The sequence below is a fragment of the Xenopus tropicalis genome, chromosome 1, assembly GCF_000004195.4.
Source record: "Xenopus tropicalis strain Nigerian chromosome 1, UCB_Xtro_10.0, whole genome shotgun sequence".
Classification (NCBI taxonomy): Eukaryota; Metazoa; Chordata; class Amphibia; order Anura; family Pipidae; genus Xenopus; species Xenopus tropicalis.
In genome coordinates, this window is record NC_030677.2 from 197,006,662 (window position 1) to 197,033,443 (window position 26,782).

The window sequence follows — 26,782 nt, forward strand, 5'->3', positions numbered from 1 at the left end:
AAAAAATTGTAAATATTTGCTTAAAATGGGCTCTATGGGAGATGGCCCACCCATAATTCAGAGCTTTCTGAATAACGTGTTTCTGGAATAATGTGTTCCTGAATAAATTGTTGTGGTTGGCCTAGTCTGGCCACGCATAAGCGGAGAATTTTAAAATTATGTGTCTGCTGACTTGATAGTTGCATTTTGGTGCCATGCACTTTCATGACCAAATTGCACTGATCCAACTGATTGAGCCACAATTTGTAAGTTCATTTTTTTAGACTTTTGCCTTTAAAGTGGCACAAGAGCATGACATGATTGCCATGTTTGGCCTTGGTTAGTTGTATTATGTGCCCAGTGAATTACACTATCCAGGTGGCAGCCCTTAATGCTAAAAATGCCAATTTTCTATTTAAGATTATCCAGTGGCAGATACAGGTATGGGATCCAAATTCATACATTGGATATACAGAATAACATATAAAGCAACCAATACAAGAGATGAAGAGAGCCCTGCCAAAAAGAGCTTACAATCTACAATCTACACAAGGTGTGGGAATAGGCAAGATCAGATAAAGGCATAGTTTTCAGTGCTGGAATCTGCCCAGTGTGCGCTGGTGGGCCAGTGGCATTTCTTTCATTGTACAAACTGAAAACAATGGACAGGAACAGATTGGCCAGGGAATGTGTGCCTCTAGCCTAATGGATTAAGTTACTGAAGCAGGAAGTGTCTTCCGACACTTATGTGCTCAGTTGTAGCACTTCTGTCATTTAGTGATAAAACTGTGCATCAAGGACACTTGCCCAGTTTAGGTATCATTTCTATGGATATTCGTTTTGCCTTTGGCAACTAATTTCAAACCCTTAGTTGCCCAGAAGGTGTATTTGAAAGATTCTGCTTTGTGTGTGCTATCACTACCGAGTTGTTCCGTTCAACAAAGCTCCCCCGATACAGTGCCGCGTGAAATTCTAGGGAACAGAACACGGCTCAGCAGTGAGGTCACTGAATCCCACATAGCACATAACTTCAGAATTAGCATGTCTCCACTACATTTTTCAGATAACTGATCTTAATAGACCACGTAATGTTTATTGCCCCAGGAAAAGGAAAGTGACCGTGGTTTTACTAATGTGACGAATGTTTGCCGCGCGTCTTGGAAAATAAAACCCTATTAATGACCCTCTCAGTACTGATAGGTCTTATATGCACAAATTAGCCGTTCGCAGATGATCAGATGATTAACGCATAGAGATTTATATTGCCTAACCCAGCGTAAGAAGTAATTCAGCCGATACTGACTTGTTCATTGGTAACATAAAGATTGTGGTCATTGTATGTAATAATTTGCAGAAAAGGTGCCCGGTAAGATACAAACCTACAGACTGCGTGGAGGTTTATATAAGTTCTGTGGTTCCATTTTCTGTGCAAATCAGAGCTCTTGGCTGTCCCTTTGTCACTGCTAAATCAGCCACACAGGTATTTCACAAACCATATCGTACCTGCTAATAAAGCAAAGTCAATTATCTCTGATCTGAAAGGCATATGAGCAGGTACAATATTGTTTGTGAAATACTTGTGTTTGTGTTGCTGGTTTAAAAAGTGGTACAGGGTTTGTAATTGGTTGTATTTTGAAAAGCTGTATATCTCTATGAGATACATACAACTAATATTGAACTTTCATTTTCGTGATAGTTCCCCTTTAACCCACCAGGCATATACAGTACAGTTTAATGGTTCCTAAAAGAAATATAAGGGATCTTGGGCTGTAAACATGCCTGTGATAACTGCCCACAGTTTGTAACATATTTGTAGCATATTTTCAATTGGTCTTTATTTTTTATAGTTTTGAATAATGTGCCTTGTGCTTTCTTCCAGCTTGCAGTTTAAATTGCTATCTGGTGTTTGGGTGCATTGATCCCAGCAGCAGAAAAAAAAACCTTCCTTTGTGAGCCTATAGTTTTATTGTCACTTTTATTACTTACCTTTCTGTTTAGTCACTCACCTGTTCCTTTTCCACATTCTCAGCCGTACGACTGTGGCAGAATGGTCATAATTAGCCGAGCTGCCTTGCCATTTGGGCATGTATAGACAGTTGTGCTGCCCTTCTGACCAATAATTGGAATATAGACCCTGATGGGAAGTTTTCATTGGCCGGCTGAAAGGAGTTGTATTTTTTATTTTCATTTCTTTTGATCATTCAGTTGGTTGGCTGAAATTAACATAACAATGTAAAGATGCCTGTACATGTAAGCGACGTTGAACATAGGGGCCAGTTGGTCAGATACCTTATGTTGTTAGCCCATGTATTGCCACTTTCAATGTTGTTTTCTCCTTTTATTCCTGAATTGGATGTTTACTTTGCGGTGAATTGCAAAACATAGTTGCTAAATATAACCCAATCCAATGCCTTCCGCCCCCTGTATGTATCAGGCACAGCATATGCAGATTATGTTGCGAAAAGCCATATTGTAGCATTTTTGTGCTGAAATCCGCTCTGTGTGCGCGCTGACAGTCAGATCCGGTTACTCATGGGTACAAAAGTTGGAACGCAACATACAGATTTACTCACCTCACAACTGAATTGCTAGGAAGTCCCCAGCTTGATATAGCGCTGGGAAGCAAACCCTAGTATCTGATATTTAAAAAAAGGGGATGTGGTCACATAAAATTCCTACTCTATCTAAATACTTTTTCTACAGACTGGAAAGCTCCAGACATACAGAATGCTCAGTGCCTATTTTAGTTTCAAGTTTTTCTGTATCCATTCTATGTATAAAGGATCCTTCTAATTGCTGCTTTCTTTTTTTTCCAGGTCGGAATGACAGCGGGGAGGAGAACGTTCCATTAGACCTCAGTAGAGGTAAATAAAAAAATGACTGTTCAGTCATCCAGAACCAATTCATTTGACTCTCTAGAGTACAGGGCAAAGGGCCGCCCAATAGTGAAAAAGGTCTTAAAGGCTATATAATTATTTTTATTATATTTATTAGGTTATTTCAAGTATGACAGCATCAGGTTGCCTCTCAGCACTTTGTAATTGCGCAAGTTTCAGAGTTAAAGGGATGGTTAAAATGTAGACCAGTATATTCACACAGCAAAATTATGGTTAGACTGAGAAAGAGAATCTAAGGTTATATCCCACTGATAGGTCCTGAATACATAGATAATTAATCAACAAGTTAATCAGTGAAACAAACAACCATTTATTGGCTCAATTTATAATAAGAAATTTCAAAAAAATTCAAGCATACAATACCAAACGACAAACAGGTTTCCCAGTGCCTCATGGTACCCTTACTCCACCCCCGTAATGCGTTTCGCACCATTGGGTGCTTCATCAGAGGTGGTCACCTGTTTGTCTTTACCTCCTTTTAGAACAATGCGAATAATGAACCAAATGAAAAGTAAATTTAAAGCAAAAAGGCAAATAACTAAACCTAATCTAAGTAAAGGAAAGCACCATTTATGTTGGGCAAATTAAATCATATCGTGCCAAGTATGTTAAGAAACCCGATTGTGTACACCCCGGGTCTGTCGCTAATTAGCAGAAGTCAAAATTTCCAACATAGTCAATGCTCACATGTCAAAAGATAACTCACTGTGCCCTGAGTTTGGTCCGGGTGCGTGAAGCCCCGAACCCGTAGCTAAGGGAGGTAAACCATAAACCGAAAAGATGACTCCATACACGTAGGAGAGCCGGATATCCACTGCGCACGAAACGCGCCAGGGGTGATTATTTTAATTGCACAAATAAAGCCAATCTTTTAAAGTGGATATCCTGCTGTCCAGCGTGTTTGTAAGTCATCTTTTCGGTTTACCACCACTTTTACTCCAAAAAGGGTCTGTCTCCACTTTTGTTAATCCTCCAAAGCCTACTGTACCCCTTGTAAAACACTACACAATATGCTTTATGAACGGATTTGAATTGGTGCATCTGTTTTGAATTTATAGCCCCTTATGTAGTGAAGACTTTTGCTGTATGTAACTGAGTTTGTTACCAGGGTGCCAATATTTTTTCTTTAAGTTCCTCTTGAGGTTTTAATCTTTTCCTTTCCCAATTCTCTGCTTATGTCGCTGTGAAAGTGCAGCTAAGCAACAGTGTAGGTGCAATCTGTTCTTCCCCATACACTGGGTTTTACAGTCTGCTTTGTGGTTTCTAAAACTCATATTCATGAATCAGTCATCAGTATTTGTAAAGCTGGACGGAAGGCATATAAACCCACACAAATATATGTTATCCCAGCATGTGTGCACATATACCTGCCACAATTATGTGACAAATATCAAGTCAAGTCAGACTTTGTCATCTTAACTGCATAGGAAAGCATACACAGTGAGATGAAATTGTGAATGTGTTGTATGGCATTAGGCACACTCCTCAAATTTCCAGGAACCACAATTATAAAGGGTCTGCCGTTGGTAATGGATTAAAGGAGAACTAAAGCCTAACTAAAAAAAAGTAGGCCAGAAATGTTGTACATTATGTTTTGAGCTTCTGTATGAGCCCAAGGCAACCTCAGCCCTTAAGCAGTGAAGATCTGTGCCCCCAAAGATGCCCCAGTAACCCCCCATCTTTTTTTCTGCTGATTCCCTGCACATGCATGTGCTGCTGTCACTTACCTGAGCTTAGGGCCCCACTCACTATATACTGTATATATACAATATAAATGTCACAGTATAACCTGAGCTTAGGGCCCCACTCACTATATACTGTATATATACAATATAAACGTCACAGTATAACCTGAGCTTAGGGCCCCACTCACTATATACTGTATATATACAATATAAATGTCACAGTATAACCTGAGCTTAGGGGCCCACTCACTATATACTGTATATATACAATATAAATGACACCATATAACCTGAGCTTAGGGACCCACTCATAATATACTGTATATATAGAATATAAATGGCACAATATACTGTGTATATAGACTAATAAATGTCACAATTTAAGGCTGATTTGTAATTACTACAGACAATTACTACTTACCAGCTCAGAAACCAGTGTAACTACCATCAGAATTTAATAATCAGCCCTGTAGCATCAGTTTATATGACGGGCAAACCTCATTTTCTGCTTGACAAGTTGCTATGACCATTAAGCTCAACAGCTGCTCAGAGTGTTGCAGACACTTTCCAAGATGGGGAGCTCCTTTGACAAGGTTTAAGTCCTGGATCATTGCTTCTATTGAGATGCTGAAACTTTAGGCTGGTGCAGTATATAAAATATAGCATTTTTATCCATATTCATTTTTATGGTTTAGTTCTCCTTTAAGTCCTTTAACAAAGTGCCAAGTGTGGTGCAGGCGCAGGGTGGGAAATTGCTCTTAAGGTCCCCATACACGTTGAGATTTTGAGATTTGCTCGCTTGGCGAGATCGCCAAGCGAGCGGATCTTCACCCGATATCCACACCTACGGGTGGGCGATATCGGGGAGCGTGTAGGGGCCAAACGATCGAATTATATTGGCGACAATGGGGCAGTCGATTCGGGGGCTGCATCAACGAGCCGATCCGACTGAATTTTCTAACCTGGCTGATTGATATCTGGCCAATTTAAGGGCAGATATTGGTCGGGCAGGCCCCTTGTTTCTCCCCCTACACGGGCCGATAGTAGCTGCCAATATCGGCAGCTACTATCGGCCCATGTATGGGGACCTTTGCACCAGTGCATTGGCCAAGAGATATATCCTATAATATATAGTTACATAGGGTTGAAAAAAGAGTCCATCAAGTTCAACCCTTCCAAGTAAGCCCAGCACACACAAACCTATACTTACCTATCTATAATAATGCCTCTAGGAAGTGGGATGTGGGTGTGACGGGTCAAGACTCGTAACTAAAGTTTTGCAGCCGATGAAATTGTTGCCCCAGACAGCCGTTTCGTATTGAGTTCAATGGGAAATGGGATTTTGGATGGACCATCTGCTGGTCCCTATTCAACCACAACAGCCTGTGATTTTTGTGGTGTAGTGAATATGACGTGGGCATTTGTAAATAAGGTTTTTATAAACACCTTTCTCCCTTATTCTGGTGCAGTGTGCCTTAAATTCCTTGGTACCCGTCTTCTCTGCCCAGCTTTAATCCAGGCCCTTATTATGACTAAACAGCTGCAAGTTATAATATATCAACAGAGCACCATATTGTGGCATTGTTACAACTACAAAACCTATATCAGAAATGAATCCAAACGAGAGTTCTCAATAATAATAATAATAATAATAATACAGAACCTGTACTTCCTTTTAGTCATTCATCAGAAAGAATGTACGTGATAATAGTGCAGCGCTAAACAAGTTCCCCCTATCATTTGTGAATAATGAGTACATGCTTCAGAGACTGGAGTCAAATTATACAATTCTTGCAAAGTGAGATTTATTGTGTAAAAATGACTGTTTCAGAAAACCACCATGCTTGCTAAAAGGAATTGACTGATTATTTTTCAACAACAACCTTTTTATTTTTCCAGGCCTTCAAAATCCTGTAAATTGTACTATTATATCTATGCAGGTCATATAGTTATGGGGCCTATTATCCAGAATGCTCGGGACTTGTTTTCTCTCTTTCCCATAACATGCTTGAAGGTATTATGGACTGTACTGATTGGAGAAGGGCCCTTTCCAATTGGTGTGCTGTAAGCACTGGCATTTAGTGAGTCAGAGAATAAAAAGAATTAATTAGATGGGTGAGGAATACAGGGGTTAGCATGGATGTGTGTTCTGGAACCAGAACCTTTCAGGTCACTGTATTGTTGGGCCAACTAGCAAATGGAGCAAAGATCCTCCTCACTATTATATTTGGGCTCCTCACCTTCGCCCTTATGGCTTTATTCATTGCTAATTATTGGCTTCTGGCAGCCAATAATGTGCCAGCATGTTATGTAATGTAAAAATGTAGTACAGCCTAATGCGTATTTACCTGCCTGTCTGACTTACAAACATCGCTCGTCAGTGGTCATGGGTGGGGGACAGATCACTCAAAATCACCCCCCCAATAGGGTTGCTGAAGGCTGAAGCCAAACAAGGGGGACAGGGCATATGACATTGGGGGTGGCCCATTGATGTTGGACCTGGACATGATGACATCAGAGGCGGTCACAATGATGTCATTGGGATTATCATGCCGAAGTGGGGGTTAATGTGTCACTTAGATGCAATTGGCTGGGTTTCTGTCCAGTTTTTTCAGTGTTTTAATCTGGAGAGAAAGATTTGAACTGGACAGCTCTCTGAAAAACTGGGATGTCCGGTTCAAAACCACATTGGTGGCAGCCCTATCTGTATCTATGTTCTGCCTGATGAGTAAGTCCAATCCTTTAATTTACGCTATTGGATCTATCATAGAGAAATCAGTTACCCAGAAAGCTTTGAAATACAGCAATGCTAAGTTTAAAAAAATTGATTAGCTTTTTTTTTATTTCTGTAATACTAAGAAATTAATTGTACTTGATGATAACTCAATAAGTTATGTCATGTTAAGGTGAGTATCTTAATACAGGTATCGGATCCATTATCCGGAAGCCCGTTAGACGAAAACCCGTTATCCAGAAAGCTCAGAATTATGGAAATCCTGTCTCCCATAGACTCTATTTTAATCAAATAATTTAAATTTTTTAAATCTATTTCCTTTTTCTCTGTCATAATAAAACAGTACAGGTATTGAACCCCTTATCCAGAAACCCATCTCCCATAGACTCAATTATAATCAAATAATTCACATTTTAAAAAATGATTTCCTTTTTCTCTGTAATAATAAAACAGTACCTGTACTTGATCCCAACCAAGATATAATTACCCCTTATTGGGGGCAGAACAGCCCTATTGGGTTTATTTAATGGTTAAATTATTCCCTTTTCTCTGTAATAATAAAACAGTACCTGTACTTGATCCCAACTAAGATATAATTACCCCTTATTGGGGGCAGAACAGTCCTATTGGGTTTATTTAATGGTTAAATGATTCCCTTTTCTCTGTAATAATAAAACAGTACCTGTACTTGATCCCAACTAAGATAAAATTACCCCTTATTGGGGGCAGAACAGCCCTATTGGGTTTATTTCATGGTTAAATGATTCCCTTTTCTCTGTATTAATAAAACAGTACCTGTACTTGATCTCAACTAAGATATAATTACCCCTTATTGGGGGCAGAACAATCCTTATCCCAAGGTCCCAAACATTCTGGTTAATGGGTCCCCATACCTTGTATTTGATACAAGATTTGATCTAAGATATAATGAATCCTTATTGGATGCAAAACAATCCTATTGGGGTTATTAATGTTTTGATTGTCTGATTTAAGGTATGGAGATCCAAAATAGGGAAAGACCCCATATCCGGAATACTCTTGGTCCCGAGCATTCTGGATAATGGTTCCTATATTGTTTTGGTTTCACAAGGCTGAAAACCGAACAGACAGTTCAGACCCAAACAGACCTTAGAAAAAACGAACTGTTCGGGTCAAAACCAAACAGGTGCCAACCCTACCCCCAAGTGTTTGTGTATAGCAGTTGCCTGCGGCTATGGAAGCACTGGTGCTTCAGTATATCGAAACCCATAAACGTTGCCTGCTGCATTTTAAAGTGCCCGTCTCTTGTTGAGCAGGCAATTGGCTTACATGAATAGGGCACAATTTCTGCCTTTTTTGTGTGCCTATAAGGATATTGGCTATCATGGCCTTCCTAAGACTCCCTTTGACGACAGTACTAAACAACAATATTTTTGTCACTGTAACTATTTGAGATATTATATAGCCCTTATTGCATTTCCCAAGGGACGTGACCTGACATTTCCCTCAACTAGTACACAGGTTGACCTTGTCTGCTTGTTTAGCAGTGTAACCAGATGAACCAGAAAACACGGGGCTGTACTGAAAGCCAGGGATTACTGCCTCTGCCATGGAGCTGGGATCTGTCTTGTGACCGCGCAGATAATATCTAACTGCTTTACATCCAGCTCATAACATTTATCTTTAGCCGGGCTTGATGTTTGTGCCCAAACGGATCCACATCTGCCATGTGGAAGTGACTGAGTTTTGGCAGAAGGAATTTAGCCGTGGTTTGCTGGTATGGGCAAAGCATTCTGGGCCCATAGAGAAAGCTGAAAAGATAATAGCAATATAATTGGCTTGATATTTATATGAGAAAACAAAATGGTGCAAATGAAATGTACAGGCAATCACAATTTAGATTTGATTGCTGGGATCCTGTTAAGGCGGCATGCGTTTATCTGGTAGGTGCTAGGATAGAGCTACCGTCTAGGCAAGTAGTTTATATTAAAACCAGTGCCAAAATATAACTTGTTTATAAATCTAATTATATGATCACTTCAACCCCCCCCCCATTTATAACCCCTTGGAAAAGCCTGAAAGTACATCAAATTATTTTGGCTCTAATGAATGCCCTTTCCTAAAGTACTCCTTGCGGCTAACGTCTCATCTTTTTATCTGCAGTTGTAAGAAAATGTCATCCAGAAACCCAGACATCAGAAAGACCTGAAATATCCTGTGCCATTTCCCTTAGTGACCTATTTATATCAATTAAGGTGCGCATACACGGAATTATATAAGCTGCCAACTCGGCCCCTCCAGACTAAGCAGGCAGCTTATTGGCCTGTGTATGGGTGCCTCGCAAGAGCATACCTCCCAACTGCCCCGATTTTCGCAGGACAGTCCCAATTTTAACAGCTCAGTCCGCTGTCCCGGATTCTTACTGAAAAGTCCCTCATTTCCCTTTGATCTCCTGCACTGAACGCTAAAAAAGATACAATGTTTCTCAAACTTAATTTAAAAAGTAGCTTTGGGCAGAGAGCCCAGAAAACTAAATAAGCTACAGCTGCACTTAGATACAATTGTAATTAATAGGTCTGTTGGGGAAACTGAGACTTAAACGGCAATTTCACCTTTTTTTTAGCAAAACTGTAATAACACATAAAATAAGACCCAAAACCCCAAGAATTATGCTCAAACTTTAAATAACCTGCCAAATTTAGTAAAAAAAAATTTTTTGTCCCTCTTTATACTTTTCAAATGTTGGGAGGTATGGCAACTGGCTTCCCAATGGATAGCTTGCTAAAAATCAACCAGATATCTATAGGGCAGGTATAATACAGGCCCATGTTAGCATCCAGTCACTGGGCTCAAGTGCATTCAGGTCAGTCTGATTTGGCCCAGCACCATGCAAAGATTCACTTGTCTGGTAATCTCACCAGAAGAAAAACTGATCTGTTGGTGTTTGCCTAGATTCATTCTGGACTGATTTTCACTGTAATATTATGACATAATAGAACAATAATAAACATTAGTGTGTACTTGATGTTGACTAAGCGCTAAGCTAATGCGAAACCTTTTTTTAAATTTCTTTTTATTATGGGTTTCCTTAACGTGAAGGACCTTATAGCTTTGTGCTCTATGTTAAAGGGATTCTGTCATGATATTTATTGGGTACATTGTATTTCTAAACTACACTGTTTACATAGCAAATAATTCACTCTGCCATTTAAAATTTTATTTTTAAACCAACAAATGCATTTTTAGCTGTAATATTGGTGTGTAGGCGCCATCTCAGTGCATTGTGCCTGAGTCTGAGCTTTCAGCCAGCGCTACACATTAGAACTGCTTTCAGCTAACCTATTGTTTCTCCTACTCCCATGTAACTGGAGGAGTCCCAAGCCGGACTTTGATTTCTTACTAATGAGTGTGCTATTCTGATACCTACTGGGAGCTGCTATCTTGCTCCCTTCCCATTGTCCTGCTGATCGGCTGCAGGGAGGAGGGGGGGGGGGGATATCACTCCAACTTGCAGCACAGCAGTAAAGTGTGACTGAAGTTTATCAGCGCAGAGGTCACATGGCTGCGGCACCCTGGGAAATGAAGAATATGGCTAGCCCCATGGGAAATTTCAAAATTAAATACAAAAAAATCTGTTTGTGTTTATGAAAAACAGATTACAATGCAGGATTCTGCTGGAGAAGCTCTATTAACTGATGGGTTTTGAAAAAGAAAAACTTGTTTTCCTATAACCGTATTTCTTTAAGGAAACCCTCCTTATTTGGAATTCACCGCCTCACCTGCATTCTGGATACTCCCATACCTGTGTATAAGACACATTTTCTTCCTTGAGAAGTGACCTTTAATACCTTTCCCCATTCCTTGCCAGGCATAGATGACTGAGCAGAATAAACAGGCCAGGGTTATTAAATCACGTGTCCAATGATCACTTGTTCTATATGTGCATGGAAAATGAGGTCTTACCCAATGCAAATTACTCTGCAGATACTTCCAGGAACTTAATGACTTTCTGTACATTTATCGACTCTGTTGAAAATACATTGTGATTCTTTGTGACCACTAACGCACCTGGATGATATATTTATATATTTATACAAATTTTAATTGTGGCAGGAAAAGACATTAAAAATATACTATTGTCATTATTTTTCTTGTTGATCTTCTCTTAACTTTATAACTTCTAGTCTGCCTTTATCCTGTTAGCCTTTTCTCTATCCAAAACCCTCCTCATTTTTTTTTAGTGATCTCCAAAGGACACAGCTTGCGTCATATAGTATCAGTGAGGATGTGTCGATAGCAGTCATAACTTATGAGCAACCCATGTGATCAAATGGGATGCTGGTCAAACATAAAAATCATGAGCCAACACCTTTTTGAATAATATGTAGCGTGTCAGCTCTTCTTGCAAGTTTTTTTCCCCCCATTGTTTTTGCTATATTCCTTATGAACTAGGGGCCCATTCATTAAACCATGATTTTTGGGTGGTTAAAAGCACGATTGGAAAAAATTCTGAGTAACCACGATAATTTCTGATGTTCGAAAATGTCACATTCTTTTACCGGTCGTACAAAAATATCGTGGTTGCGTCCCGAAAGTCACAAATTTTTCAGATCCGAACGATCGGAAACTGCGTGAAAACCTTTCTGGCTTTGAAACTTCAATGTATGATTTTGGAAGCCTTTCATAGGACTCAATGGCACTCTACAGCTCCAACCCGGCCCAAGGAAAGTCTCCCATAGGGCTCAATGGCACTCTGCAGCTCCAACCTGGCCCAAGGAAAGTCTCCCATAGGGCTCAATGGCACTCTGCAGCTCCAACCCGGCCCAAGGAAAGTCTCCCACAGGGCTCAATGGCACTCTGCAGCTCCAACCCGGCCCAAGGAAAGTCTCCCACAGGGCTCAATGGCACTCTGCAGCTCCAACCCGGCCCAAGGAAAGCCTCCCATAGGGCTCAATGGCACTCTGCAGCTCCAACCCGGCCCAAGGAAAGCCTCCCATAGGGCTCAATGGCACTCTGCAGCTCCAACCCGGCCCAAGGAAAGTCTGCCATAGGGCTCAATGGCACTCTACAGATCCAACCCAGCCCAAGGAAAGTCTGCCATAGGGCTCAATGGCACTCTACAGATCCAACCCGGCCCAAGGAAAGTCTCCCATAGGGCTCAATGGCACCCTGCAGCTCCAACCCGGCCCAAGGAAAGTCTCCCATAGGGCTCAATGGCACTCTGCAGCTCCAACCCGGCCCAAGGAAAGTCTCCCATAGGGCTCAATGGCACTCTGCAGCTCCAACCCGGCCCAAGGAAAGTCTCCCATAGGGCTCAATGGCACTCTACAGATCCAACCTGGCCCAAGGAAAGTCTCCCATAGGGATCAATGGCACTCTGCAGCTCCAACCCGGCCCAAGGAAAGTCTCCCATAGGGCTCAATGGCACTCTGCAGCTCCAACCTGGCCCAAGGAAAGCCTCCCATAGGGCTCAATGGCACTCTGCAGCTCCAACCCAGCCCAAGGAAAGCCTCCCATAGGAATCAATGGCACTCTGCAGCTCCAACCCGGCCCAAGTAAAGTCTCCCATAGGGCTCAATGGCACTCTACAGATCCAACCTGGCCCAAGGAAAGCCTCCCATAGGGCTCAATGGCACTCTGCAGCTCCAACCCAGCCCAAGGAAAGCCTCCCATAGGAATCAATGGCACTCTACAGATCCAACCTGGCCCAAGGAAAGTCACCATACCGAAGCTTGAATGAATTCCGAAATGGTCATAGTCTTTGCGAAAAATATATCTCTTTGGTGGAAGTTAACGAAAACCAAGAAAAAGTTGTGGAATTTTAACAATATTATCATGGGCATTACGAAAAGTTTTATAAATGAGAAAAAAAATGTTTTTTTCTCAAAAAAAAATAAAAATCGTGGGTTAATGTATGGGCCCCCTAATGTACTTAAAGAGAGCCCAAGACTGAACACAGAGAAGGCAAGTAAGAGCAGCCATAAGTTTTCTAAAGCAAATGCATATTCGTGTTTGACGCACAATTTTTTTTTATTGATAAGACACAATGGGTAAGAGAGAGGTTGGTACAGAGAGTGAAGGGGCTAAAGGCTCTTCCATAGTTGTTTCAATCACGCTGGGCTGGGGGCCAATGGAAACAGTACTTCAGCCTATGGAAGGATTGTGCCGCCCCCAGCGCAAGTAAAACAACTACAGAAGGCCCTTTAGCCATGTTAGAGTATCCCTGTGCTGGGGCAGCTTTGGGGTACTTTTGGCCCCAAACATTTTGCATGTCACAATTCATTACTTATACTGACACTTTCCTATGGATTTTCATAGGATCTTATTGCTATCACTTTATGCACATCTGTACTCTCTTCTCTCTGTAGATGTCTGATTATAGTACAAGTTATGGCTGCATTTTTAATTGACGAGCAGTTGCCTAAGCATTTCTTTCCCTATCATTTATTGCTAAATGCAGCTGGGCTTCTGAATTTGCATGAACCAGAGATGAGTGAAGAAGCAGTTCTTAGAAGCCTATTCCATCTGCCTTGGTGCACTCCCGCTTAGAGATGTGTGTGTTTCTATCAATAACATCATATTGTGGCCAGATTAAACTTGCGGTTTGGCTCTTTAGCTCAGATGCAACTGGTGAGATAATAAAGTCTGTACTAGATATGCTTACCAAGAAAATGAGTTATGGTTAGACTAGGGGCTAGTGCTTATCCTGTATTCGTAGCATTCTCTTCCATTCTCTGTGAAAAGCCACATAGACTATTGACGCTTGGTTGAAGCTCCTTGTGTAGACTAAAATGAAACCATTAAAGTAACAGAATGGAGTTAGATGAAAGGAATGTAACTGAACTTGTAGTCCGTTCAGAACTGTTATGAATAACCTTCCAAATATAGCAGGGAAATTCGTTCATGTGCTACTTTTGATTCTCTCTGACCTGTTTTGGTATCTGATAGCTGTGTTTTAATTAGGCTAAAGTAATAGCAGAAAGCAACAACTGTATTGGATTGTTTGGCTTTTATCATAGGGGCTGGATAACATTAACGGAAAAATAATCCAGGATGACAAGGTCTCTTTAAGGAACAGTTCAATGTAAAAATGAAACTGGGTAAACAAGGAGAGACTGCGTAAAATAAAAAAATGTTTACAATATAGTTAGCTAGGCAAAAATGTAATCCATAAAGGCTGGAGTGGGCGGATGTCTAACATAATGGCCACAACACTACTTTCTCCTTTACAGCTCTCTAAGCTGTTAGCAGTCAGTAACCTGAATCAGCGACTTGAGGGGGGGCCATATGGGACATAACTGTTCAGTTAGTTTGTTTTTTAATCTGACCTGCAAGCTCACAATCTAACTGAACAGTTATGCCCATGTTGGCCCCCTAAAGTCACTGACTAAGAGGTTAGAGATCTGTAAAGGAGGAAGTAGGGTTCAGACTATTATGTTAGACATCTGCATACTGATCTAACTAATATTAGAAATATTTTTTATTTTGTGCAGTCTGTCTATTTTACCCAGTTTCATTATTACACTGAACTGTTCCTTTATGGGTGAAAAAGCAAAAAAGGGAAAGTTGTGCTCACCACAACATTTTAAACCATTAGGTGGGGGGTACAATGAGGCTGTGACCACAAAATTCATACAGGATAAAAAGAGGTCCGCTGCTCTTACCCATTATCCATTTATTATTACAGGGAAAAGGGGAATCATTTTTAAAAATGTGAATTATTTGCTTATAATGGAGTTATGGGAGATGGCCCTTTCCGTAATTCGAAGTTTTCTGTATAATGGTTTTCCGGATAACAGGTCCTATACCAGGTCCCTGTGTTTTCAGGTACCAGTGCTAACACCCAAGAATTAGCAGAGAAGCTTTAACTGTATCTAGTGGGGTATGAGTGTTAGAGGAGTTCAGTTTAAAACTTTTGGTTTTCTAGCAGAAATTGGTAAAAAAAAAAAAAAAAATACAGAATAAAGCTAGTCTGCATAAATATTTCTACATTTCACCTGATGCATATAATATGCCAGTGTGTGTCCTCCTTATCTATTACTAAAAAAAACCTTTTCTCTTAAATTTTGTGTGAAAATGATCTTTTAGGGTTGCAGCTGCAAACACTCCTTGGAAGAAAATGATATATCTATGTTTACTCCCTTTACTTAGCCTTCTATCATCGGGCAGTTATGTTCATACCGTGAGTAACAGGCATGCCTGGGAAGGGTTGGGCAGATTTCCCAAAACATGTCCAGCTCCAAATGCAACCATATTGAAATCGCTATTGGAATTCAATAAAGGATGAACCATTTAATGGAAGGATAGTCCCCACTGGGGAGGGGCAAATGTTAGACACCCCCCATCCCCAGCGATTATATATAATATTTTCAGCCCAATTTGGCATCTGGTTTAGTTTTCTTATCAGTTTGGGAACTACATCAGCTCACTGATGCTGTCCTTACTTCGACAGGTCCTATACCTGCCTAGGGCCAAACACCAAATTGGCCCGAAATCACATATCCTATGGTTTGGCGATCTTGCCAGGGTGTTTTCACAGTGAGGGCAGTGAGGTTGGAGAATGCCCTTCCTAGTGATGTTAGATTCTATTAATGCCTTTAAGAGGGGATTGGATGAGTTCTTGAACAAGCATAGTATCCAAGGCTATTGTGATACAGGTATGGGATCCCTTATCCGGAAACCCGTTATCCGGAAAGCTCCGAATTACGGAAAGCCTGTGTCCCATAGACTCCATTTTAAGCAAATAATTCAGACTTTTAAAACTGATTTCCTTTTTCTCTGTAATAATAAAACAGTACCTGTACTTGATCCCAACTAAGATATAATTACCCCTTATTGGGAGCAGAACAGTCCTATTGGGTTTATTTAATGGTTAAATGATTCCCTTTTCTCTGTAATAATAAAACAGTACCTGTACTTGATCCCAACTAAGATATAATTACCCCTTATTGGGGGCAGAACAGCCCTATTGGGTTTATTTCATGGTTAAATGATTCCCTTTTCTCTGTAATAATAAAACAGTACCTGTACTTGATCCCAACTAAGATATAATTACCCCTTATTGGGGGCAGAACAGCCCTATTGGGTTTATTTAATGGTTAAATGATTCCCTTTTCTCTGTAATAATATAACAGTACCTGTACTTGATCCCAACTAAGATATAAATAATCCTTATTGGAGGCAAAACAATCCTATTGGGTTTAATGTTTTATTGATTTTTCAATCAATAATTCAATCAATAATTGATTTTTCAATCCAAATTACGGAAAGACCCCTTATCCGGAATACCCTCGGTCCCAAGCATTCTGGATAATGGGTCCTATACATATATGTTTGGCAATGTCTTCAAATGAGTAAATGTTCTCCCGATATGCCCACCTAAGGTAGGAAATATCGAATTACAATGACTGGCATCAGCGCAATCAGACTGAGGACCACATCAATGAGCCAGTGCAGTCCCTGATCCGATGGGGAAAGTTAACCTGCATGATCAACACCTGGCCAGTTTTTGCCCAGATATCGATTGTGCAGGCCTATTGGGTGGCCCTATACATGGGTAGATAAGCTGCCGAATAAGTCTAAAGGACTTGAATCGGCAGCTTAAATCTGCCTGCGTATGTTAATGTGCAGTATATCTGTGCTCAATAAATGCATTTTAAGAATGTTACTCATGTTCATCTACACTTCCAGGATGAAAGCCGTTTTCTCATACAGTATAGAATTGCTGCTGGCAAGACCTTTTTTTTTTTTTTTTTTTTTCAGTTGCATGACAGATAAAATCTAAAAAAATCTAATAATGTTTTCTGAGGAAGTCTGTGCACCTTAATGGGAAATGTTCAGATTTAAAACAAAAGTTTGCTCCCTTTTTGTATAATTTTTTTAAAAATTTAAATGTGCTAAATAAACTGTACCATGCCATATTCTTATGGATCAATGTATTTCTTCCCTACAGAACCAAGCGATAATTTGAGAGAGATTCTACAAAATGTGGCCAAACTGCATGGAGTCTCTAACATGCGAAAGCTGGGCCACCTGAACAATTTTATTAAGGTAGGATTCTGCTTCTTCTTCCCTTCCTTCATAGTAATAGGCAAAACTTCTCATTCTGTGGATATTCAACTCCGAGGGCTCTGTCGATGCTGGGATATTGTAGTGTTTCAAGGGTTAAAAGTTGCTTTTCCTTGGAATATGGACACAGTGCTTTTAAATTTGATTCAGATAAACTTGCTTAAAAAACTTGATTAACTTGCTTGCTTAATTTTGTCTACACATTGACCCACTATCTTTCCTGGTGGCTGGCTACAATTCATCTGCATGCAGGGTGCAAAGTGAAAAAAATATGGTGGATTGTGCCAGTTTTTTGCACCTTGCACGCTGCCTTGAACATAGCGAGTTACCTCCACTATATTATCAAACTCATAAAGCAATGTAAATCGGTTTCAAGACTCCTTAGGGTGACCCAAAGTAGTGGCTAGTAGTGATGTGCAGGCCGGCCCAAAACCCATGGGTCTGGCAGGTTTGGAGCAACATTCGGACAGGATTTGCGAGTCCCTTCTGCCTTCCCTGCTTTGAGACTTTACTGTGACCAGCTTCTACCACCGGTGCACCCTGCCCCGACCCCTTCGTTACATCTAAGACAGGACAGTCGGGTGCAGTTCTTTAAATATATATATCAGTAAATCTTGCCCTTTTACATCCTTTCCCTTGAGCCGCCATTTAGTGATGGGCTGTGTGCTCCCTCAGAGATCAGCTGACAGGAAATAATGCAGCTCTAACTGTAACAGGAAGTAGTGCTGAAGCAAAAGACAGAACTCCATTAATTGGCTGATGGGGCCTAGCATGTATGTGTGCCTTGGTTTGTTTGTGTGCACTGTGAATAATATGATGCCAGGGGGCGGCCATTAATTCTTAAAATTGCAATTTTCTATTTAGGATTACCCAATGGCACATACTACTAAAAAAGTATATTTTAATGAAAATGGTTTATTTAGATGAAGCAGGGTTTTACATATGAGCTGTTTATGTGATATATTTTTATTGAGATCTAAATTGTTTGAGGGTATAGTTTTCCTTTAAGGAAATACTAGTCCTACATCAACTGTATATTTTTTCAGTGTCGGTAAACAAATGCTTTTTGCAGTGTCATATACGGTGATAGTAAATAAATGTATTCATTTGCACTCTTGTAAGTGCTTGTCTTTTATAAGTTATGTATATTTTTTGACCATGAGCCCTTTCCTAGTTCATGGGCAAATATGTGTATGTTATATAGGAGCTATCATCTTGTTACGAGTTAAGGGAGAAGGAAAGGCATTTTGGTGTTTTATAGATAGATTAGCCACAGTAGTGCAAGCTAGAATGCTATATTTATTCTGTAGAAAGCTTTACCATACCTGAGTTAACAGCCCTAGAATCACCCTCTGCCTGTTTGTAGATGGCAGCTGCCATTTTAGTTTGGTCTCAGTAAGTTCTGTGCTGCAGCTCTGGCTGCTGGTAGCTCAGATTACTGCAGAGAGGAGGGGGAGAGAGGAGCAAGCTGCGCAGACTGGTGCCGTGAAGGATATTTCTGACAGCAGGAAGTCTGGCACAGAAGAACGTTTCCACAAAAGAAGAAAAGAAATCCTGTGTTTCTTTTGAAAAAGGGCAGCTTTTCTGTGAGTGCCTATGGCTGTATTTACATAGACCTTTCTGATAAAACTTACTTAGTTTTAACATTTCTTCTTTAAATGAGAATGTGCAGTGTTGGCCATAAAGAGATTTAAACCCACAAAGTTTAAAAAACTTCTGCAATGGATCCACCTAAAGTGATTGTTTTACTGTTGTCAGGATAGAATGTGGCTAGTTGACATTCAGTTTGGTAACCATGTAAGCTCCTATGACGGTTATTCCTTGCCCTTAGGCATTTACTTATGTTTGTACACAAAACAAATATTTCATGCTTAAGGGGAGGACCTTTGCTATTTTGTAAGTCATGGGATCTGGGCCAGATTTGATTGCATATTTCTCATGTTGTACATTCATAAGCGGTTACTTGAAATCGTAATTATAACCCACAGTTTTACTCTGTTTAGCAGAAAGTATCTTACTGGTATGAACTGCCTTATGGCCACAGGGCTGCTATTCTCAGTGCCCTGCTTAAGACACCGCAATGGCAATTACATGAACAGAAACTATATTGTTTAATGGCCTGTCCCTTGGTTAATGAGTATATGAAGGATCAAGTTGCATTTATGTAACGAGTACCAAGCACAGGTATACTTAATATTGCCCAGTCTGACTGCATCACTCATAGTTTCATTAGCTTTATCTGCAGGGTGCCAAGTTATTAATAGTAGGTGCAAAACAAAAGAAACCTGGAAAGCACCATGTTACAAGGGAATTTTTTTAAGCCCCCATCTAATGAAAGGGTCTCAGCCTCCTGATACACCACTTGCGATTCAGTTCCTTTGGCACTGCTTCGTATTTTAGCACTAACTTTAATACCATTATATTTACTGAAGTAAAAGGCTGTACAGGTATTGGATGCCTTATCCGGAAACCCATTATCCAGGAAGCTCCGAATTACGGAAAGCCAGTCTCCCATAGACTCCATTTTAATCAAATAATACAGAATTTTAAAACTGATTTCCCTTTTCTCTGTAGTAATAAAACAGTACCTTGTAATTGATCCCAATTAAGGTATAATTACCCCTTATTGGGGGCAGAACAGCCCTATTGGGTTTATTTCATGGTTAAATGATTCCCTTTTCTCTGTAATAATAAAACAGTACCTGTACTTGATCCCAACTAAGATATAATTACCCCTTATTGGAGGCAAAACCATCCTATTGGGTTTAATTAATGTTTTATTGATTTTTTTATTAGACTTAAGGTATGGAGATCCAAATTACGGAAAGACATCAGGGATACCCTTGGTCCCGAGCATTCTGGATAATGGGTCCTATACCTGTACTATTATTTAATGTTTCCCAAAATATTTAATGGAAAGATAATGTAAGTTAAATTTAATTTCCTTTTATTTTTGTTGCCAAAGTATTTGTATTTCTGGGCACAGGGGCCTGAGGCAAGGCTGAAACACTGAGGGTATTACCATCTTAGTAGTTTGGGAAAGTATAGGAAAATAGATTGATTTGTACATTAGGAGGCCCATTTGTGAAACCACAATTTTTTTTTTCAGAAAAAAAACGTATTTTTTCTAATTTATAGAACTTATCGTTCACGATATTTTCGTTAACTTCCGCGAAAAGTCGTATTTTTCGCAAAGACTATGACCATTTCGGAATTCAATCAAGCTTTGGTATCGTGACTTTCCTTGGGTCAGGTTGGAGCTGCAGAGCCCTATGGAAGGCTTCCAAAATCATACATTAAAGGTTCAAAGCCAGGAAGGTTTTCGCGCCGGTTACGATTGTTCGGATCCAAAAATTTTGCGACTTTCGGATCGGATTTTCGTACGACCAAGAAAATAATTTTCGCACATCAGAAATTATCGTGGTTACTCCAAATTTTTCCAATCCTGCTTTTAACCACCCAAAATCCATGGTTTCATGAATGGGCCCCTTAGTTCTTACTGTTTTTACATTAGTCCTATCCAAGTTCTCCCAGACACACATTTGTTTGTGTGCCCTATCGAAACTGTGTACCAGATAGCTACGCCCACGTTTATTGTTCTGTCAGCTTGACATCTTGGTGACAATGTAGATGGAAAGATGACATTTCCAAACAGGATAGATCACCCACCTACCAGCTGAGCAAATTTGGAAAGGTACGGCAGACTTTAGAGCGAGGTTTCAAATATTATTGTGATTATTTCTAATTTAAAGAAAAGCAAAACAATTGATTGCAGCAGAATTAATACTTTACTCGTAAGTGTAAGTATGTACAGTAACATTCATAAATATTTATTTTAGTTCAGGGGCCTTTGTAGAATTTAAAACATTTATAGGGGAACTCCGGCTTCCAAACCAAAATTTGTTAAAGAGCCCCACACACTACACAGAAACCCCCTAATATACCTATTACTGTAATCTGTTTCCTCAATAAGAATGAATGTGTGTAGGCGCCATCTCTGTGCATTTTGCTTGATTCTGAGCTTTCAGAAAGAGCCAGCGCTGCACAATGGAACAGCTTTCAGATAAGCCATTGTTTCTAGTACTGCATGGCAGAGAAATGAAGAATATGGCTAGCCCCATGTTAGATTTCAAAAGGCGATTATAAACAAATCTGTTTGCTCTTTTGAAAACAGATTACAATGCAGGATTCTGCTGGAGGAGCTCGGTTAACTGATGCGTTTTGTAAAAAAGATATTTCCCATGACAGAATCACTTCAAGTTGCCCATTAGGTGTATTTAAACCAAGGGCCCTGTTTGACCTATATCTGGCTGAAAATTGCCCAGGTATTGATCGGGCAACTTTAAAAATCCTGTTGGGGTGAGAAACGCATGCTCATCGATGTAGGCCTTGCTCTGACAACCTGCATCAACCTTGTGATCTAATGGATCAGCCCCGTATCACCCACCACAGAGCTATAGAGGTTGGCATTGCTTATTGGGTTTTTTTGCAGTTTGGATTGTCTGTAATTGGTTGAGGGCAATGATAAAAGAAATCCCTGCCCTCAAATAAAGTTCCTTTCTCCATTGTAATACATATTGTGGCCTTAGTATGAAATGGCGCCTATACGATCCATGCCCAGTCATCGTGTAGTCAGTAGGAGAGCCAGTAAATCTTTGCTTGCCTATCCTACTGCCCATAGCTTATCAATATGCATGGTTATATATGACAGAGCATTCATGTATGGTCATTATATGACCATTAGGAGCACCATAGCGAATTCCTTTGTGGTCAGTAGGACAGTCATGCTGAGTATTTACATGGTAACCCAGTGGTCAGAAGGAATGCCCCAGTAAAGCAATGCAGGAACATACTGCTGGTGTTCAATCCATGCATAGTCTTTATTGCTCAGATCCACAGTAAGTTGAATTGTGGCAATAATGACTAAACCTGGAGTTTTTGGCAGAGACATGTCTATATAAAGGACACTGTATATTGGTCATAAGAGTATGTTGTTACTGTATGTGGTCAGACTTGCAGCATGATTATAGCAAAGTCGTTGTTACATGGAGGGGCAAGTACTAGTTAAGCTTCTTGGGCAAAACCATTCCATCAGTTAGCAGGAAGCAGGTAAATTGAGTACTGTGGTACTTGGGTTTATTTGCATTCCCCACCCAAATTTAGGACTAGTTTGGGAGATAAGAAGCTTCCGTTTCACCATGTCATATCTTGCCAGAAGAAGGAAGAGAAAATAAGGTGTGTGTGTCTAGCAAAATTATTAGCCTTTATTTTGCCAAAGAGAAATGGGGATATTACAGTTTTTTGAAGACTTGAAATTACTGTGCTGGTTTTATAAGTAATGTTACAGAGGTGTAAATAGAGGAACTCTGCAGGTTTCATCACCATTCCTCAAATTGTCTTCCCTGTTTACAGGTTATTTCAGGTCATGTTCCCACTATATTGTAAGCTAATGCACACCTCCCCATCACATTCGCTTACTGTATTGTTCCGAGGCCTTGCCATAAACCCCACATGGTCCTTTAGTCCTCCTGGATTTCTTTATATAAGCAGTCATGTCTTTATACACCTTCTCAGCACATTGTAGAGCAGTTTGTCACATTATGCCACAACACATCCCTCATTCACTTGAACTGTATCGATTTGTCACCCAATGAGATAAACCAAGTACCATTGTCTGAACTGGATCACACTCACAGAGAAGTATACAGGGACAGTATACAGATTCCCACTGAAGCCCTGAAAACGTGTAGAAGGTGCAATCATGGTATTAAATCATTTAAATAACAATATTATATTTTTGTGGGCTTCCTTGCCCTTGCAAGGTGCCATTGTATAAATGCAAGTTTGACATGCAGTTTAGCACATTCATTTTGTTGTTTCCTGTTTTGAAAAGTCTCAGTGGAACAAATACCACAAGTAGCAGATCTAGTAAGGCTGCCATAGAATGTGTGAGCAGTAGTTACTTCAAATATAACTGTTTTATTGAATTTGATCACCACACCCAACTCCCTGCTTCCCACCCATAATCAGAATTAAAGTTTACTTGTTTCGAGTTGCCCAGCACTGATAAAAGTTGTGTGTTTGCTTCCATAACCCTATTATAGTTTATATAAACAAAGCTGCTGTGTAACCAAGGGGGCAGCTATTCAAATGAAAAAAAGAAGAGGCACAGGTTACATAGCAGATAACAGATAAGCTGCATAGATTCCCATTGAATTCTATAGAGTTTATCTACCGAGTTTAATCTCCCCGTCTGCCACTGACCTAAAGCTGGCCATGCACGCACTGATAATATCGTACGATATTCGGTGCGTGTATGGCAAGTCGGCGAGGCAACCGATATCGCAGGAGGCACCTGAGCAAAATCTGCCTTCAGGGCTGAGTCGGCAGAAGAAGGTAGAAATCCTATTGTTTCTACCTCCATATCTGCTGTTTCAGCCCTGATGAACGTTAGTGGCGGATTGGAACCGATAGTCGCACGAAAGATCGAAAATCGCCACGTGTGTGGCCACCTTAAGACACACGGAGCTACTAGTAGCAGCTACTTGTTGTGGCTACTAAAATAGACAATGCGGATCATTTACTGATAATTGTCTTTACATGTGTTTAAGGGCATGCGGCAGCGCGATTTCCCGAAATCGGCGAAAAAGACTCGCGAGTCTTTTCCGGCGATTTAGGGAAATCGCGCCGCCGCGTGTGCCATCCCGCCGGCGACTTACATGTTCGCCGACGGGATGGCGGGTCATGGCAACTCGGGGAGATTAGTCGCCGGCGAACAGGGAGTTTTGTCGCGGGCGACTAATCTCCCCCGTGTGCCAGAGCCCTTAGCAGGGACAATTCTCAGAATTATGTATGACAGGGTATTTTCTGGAGTTTAGTAGCTGTAAAAAGTAGCTGCTACTTAGTAGCTCTGTTTGTCTTCACCCGTAGCTATCTGTCTGGCTCATAGGTCAAATAGCACCCATATGTGGCTATCTAAAGTATCTGTGATCGCAGTAGACTGAGCTTACTATTGTGGGTTACGGCTGAACTCTTGTTATTGTAATTATTTCCCATCTTTGGTGATCCGATGCAAAGTTACAGTCAATGAACATTTTCCAACCCGTATTTTCTTTCTGTAAAAAGTCACGGGAGAAGGATGTGTGGTGATGTTTATACGTAAGTGTAAACATGCTTGAAATGTTTATTGCAGCTTCAGCCCTCTTAGTGTGTAAATGTTCAGTGCCTTTGATGTGTGCAGACCGCACTAAGCAAATTTAACATCAAAGGTTTTGTTAAAAGGTAAGTGGTTTAAAAATACAACAGTCTGTTATATCCTCCCAGCATAATGCATCTATTGGCACCTCTTAAACAATAAGATAATTCAGTGACAAATTTTATTCTCTGCACTGCTGCATAGTTAGGAATAAGTGGAAAACCTTTATTGCCGTGCATCCCCGGCATATCATATGTTTAGCTGCTGTTACCAGGGGTTTAGGAAATCTCCAATTTCACTTTTCAGTCACTCTGATCTACCACTCCACAAAGCAGGTTCACTTAGGTCTACATAAGATCTGCAGCCAAAGATTTGGATCTGGGCAGCCATTCACGGGCAGATTTAACCTGCCGATTCGGGACCTTTAGGTTAATTTGGCAGCTTATCTGCTGGTTTTGTATGGGGCCCTCCGATGGCCCTTCCCAACCAAAAATTGGCCTGATATTGGTCAGGCAGGTTTGATTTACCAGTCTGTTTAGCGCTGCATCAGCTCATTGATGCGGCCCTTACCCTAAAGCCAGATATACACGCACCGATAATATCATATGAAACCTCGTTTCGTATGATATCCGGTGCGTGTATGGCCGCTCAACAAGGAGACTGATATTGCAAAAGGCTGCGGATATCGGTCGACTCGTCGATCGGCCAGGTCAAAAGATTTTGAATGGCACCCTAGCAAAATCTACGTTCAGGGCTGAATCAGGAGAATGAGGTAGAATTTCTATTGTTTCTACCTCCATATCTGATGATTCAGCCCTAAACGTCAGTGGAGGGTGGGAACAATCTGAAAATATCGGAATTGTATGGCCACTTTAAAGGCCTATATCCATGTCATGTGTTCAGATCATTTGGTCCTAGGGGCCAAACTATGGTATCACGTAGGTGGGTGGGATTGGGAAAAGAACCGCTCATGGTGACCTCACCAAACAAGCAGATCTTATAATGTATTGGCAGCTTTTTTTCTTTACTTAACAACCAATTTCAGTGTGGTTCGACAGTTATCGTAAGGTCTGTGTGCACCGAATAATTGTACATTTAACAATCTTTCATCTGAAAATTGATCGGGCAGGTTTAAACATTTTTGTCGTTACCAGTGAAATGTGCCCATTATCCTGTTTGCAGAGCCAAGCAGGTAGTTTTTTCTGGCTTCAGCTAGACAGTAGCACTTGAAATGGTCGTTTGCATTGATGGCAAATCGTACTTTTTAATGATCGTTTCACAATAAGCTTGGTCCTACTATAACAAAAAGATCTTTTATAAATCTACACATGTATGGCCAGCTTTAGACTGTCCCACTGGCCACAATATTGTCCAGCCTTTTTACTGTGCTTCCACTCTTTTGGGTCCTTCCAACCCTGATAAATTATCAGAATAAAAAGACGAGGAGCATGGGGTTATTGATAAGTGCAATAAGGATACAGCATTTTTTGCCTATAATAGGAGTGGCATAAATATTCTGCAAAAGGATTAAGTGACTAATTTTGGTCTGGAATCCTTTTGAGGGCTAGATAGGAAATTATGTATTTTCCCTTGCTTGTGATAAGTACAATCTTAGTAAAACTGACTTCACACATTCTTTTGTGCAGACTAAAGTACACTCAGTGCATTTTTGACACTTGGGGAAATATACTACAGTGTTATTTTTATGTTTAGTCTCTCTTAGCACTACTCTTGCTGCTCGCAAACAGGATTATATTTGACCAATCCAAAGTGTGACAGGCTGACCCTTTAACTTCTTGTTTTGCAGCTTCTATGCAACGTTGGCCACAATGAAGAAAAATTAGGTTTTATGTATGAAGATATTATTATATGGTAAGGTATTGTTCCTTTTATATTGCACATAGATCTAATGCAGGATTTAAAACTGAACAGCGAGGGCCAGAGCAAAAGCAAAGGTGGAGGAGATGTTCAGCATGCCCACCAGTCATATTCTTATTGGGGGAATTAAAGCCACTGTGTAGCAGAGCCAGTGTTATTGTCATAGGGATTGTAGCTTGTTTTTGCCATAGGCATAAGATCACATGTTCTGAGCAAACAAGATCTGTCCACTCTTATGAGTTCATTCTATCTGAATGTCAGCTGATGTAACTGAGCCACTGACAGTAAACACCCCTAGATATAAATGACACCTTGTGTTTCAATTGTATTTACACTAGAACAAGCATTCTAGCTTGACATCCATCTG

The 26,782-nt window shown here is 40.4% G+C and overlaps 1 protein-coding gene across 2 annotated transcripts in view; it reads left to right on the forward strand.

The window, feature by feature from the left end:
• The window catches only part of rictor (RPTOR independent companion of MTOR, complex 2), an 81,651-nt gene that overhangs the window by 9,328 nt on the left and 45,541 nt on the right, over positions 1–26,782 (forward strand). For both annotated transcript variants that reach the window (XM_002938193.5, XM_004910447.4), the window contains exons 2-4: positions 2,796–2,843; positions 17,227–17,324; positions 26,345–26,409. In XM_002938193.5, the coding sequence (XP_002938239.2) occupies positions 2,796–2,843; positions 17,227–17,324; positions 26,345–26,409 (211 nt within the window). The remainder of the gene's footprint in view (positions 1–2,795; positions 2,844–17,226; positions 17,325–26,344; positions 26,410–26,782) is intronic.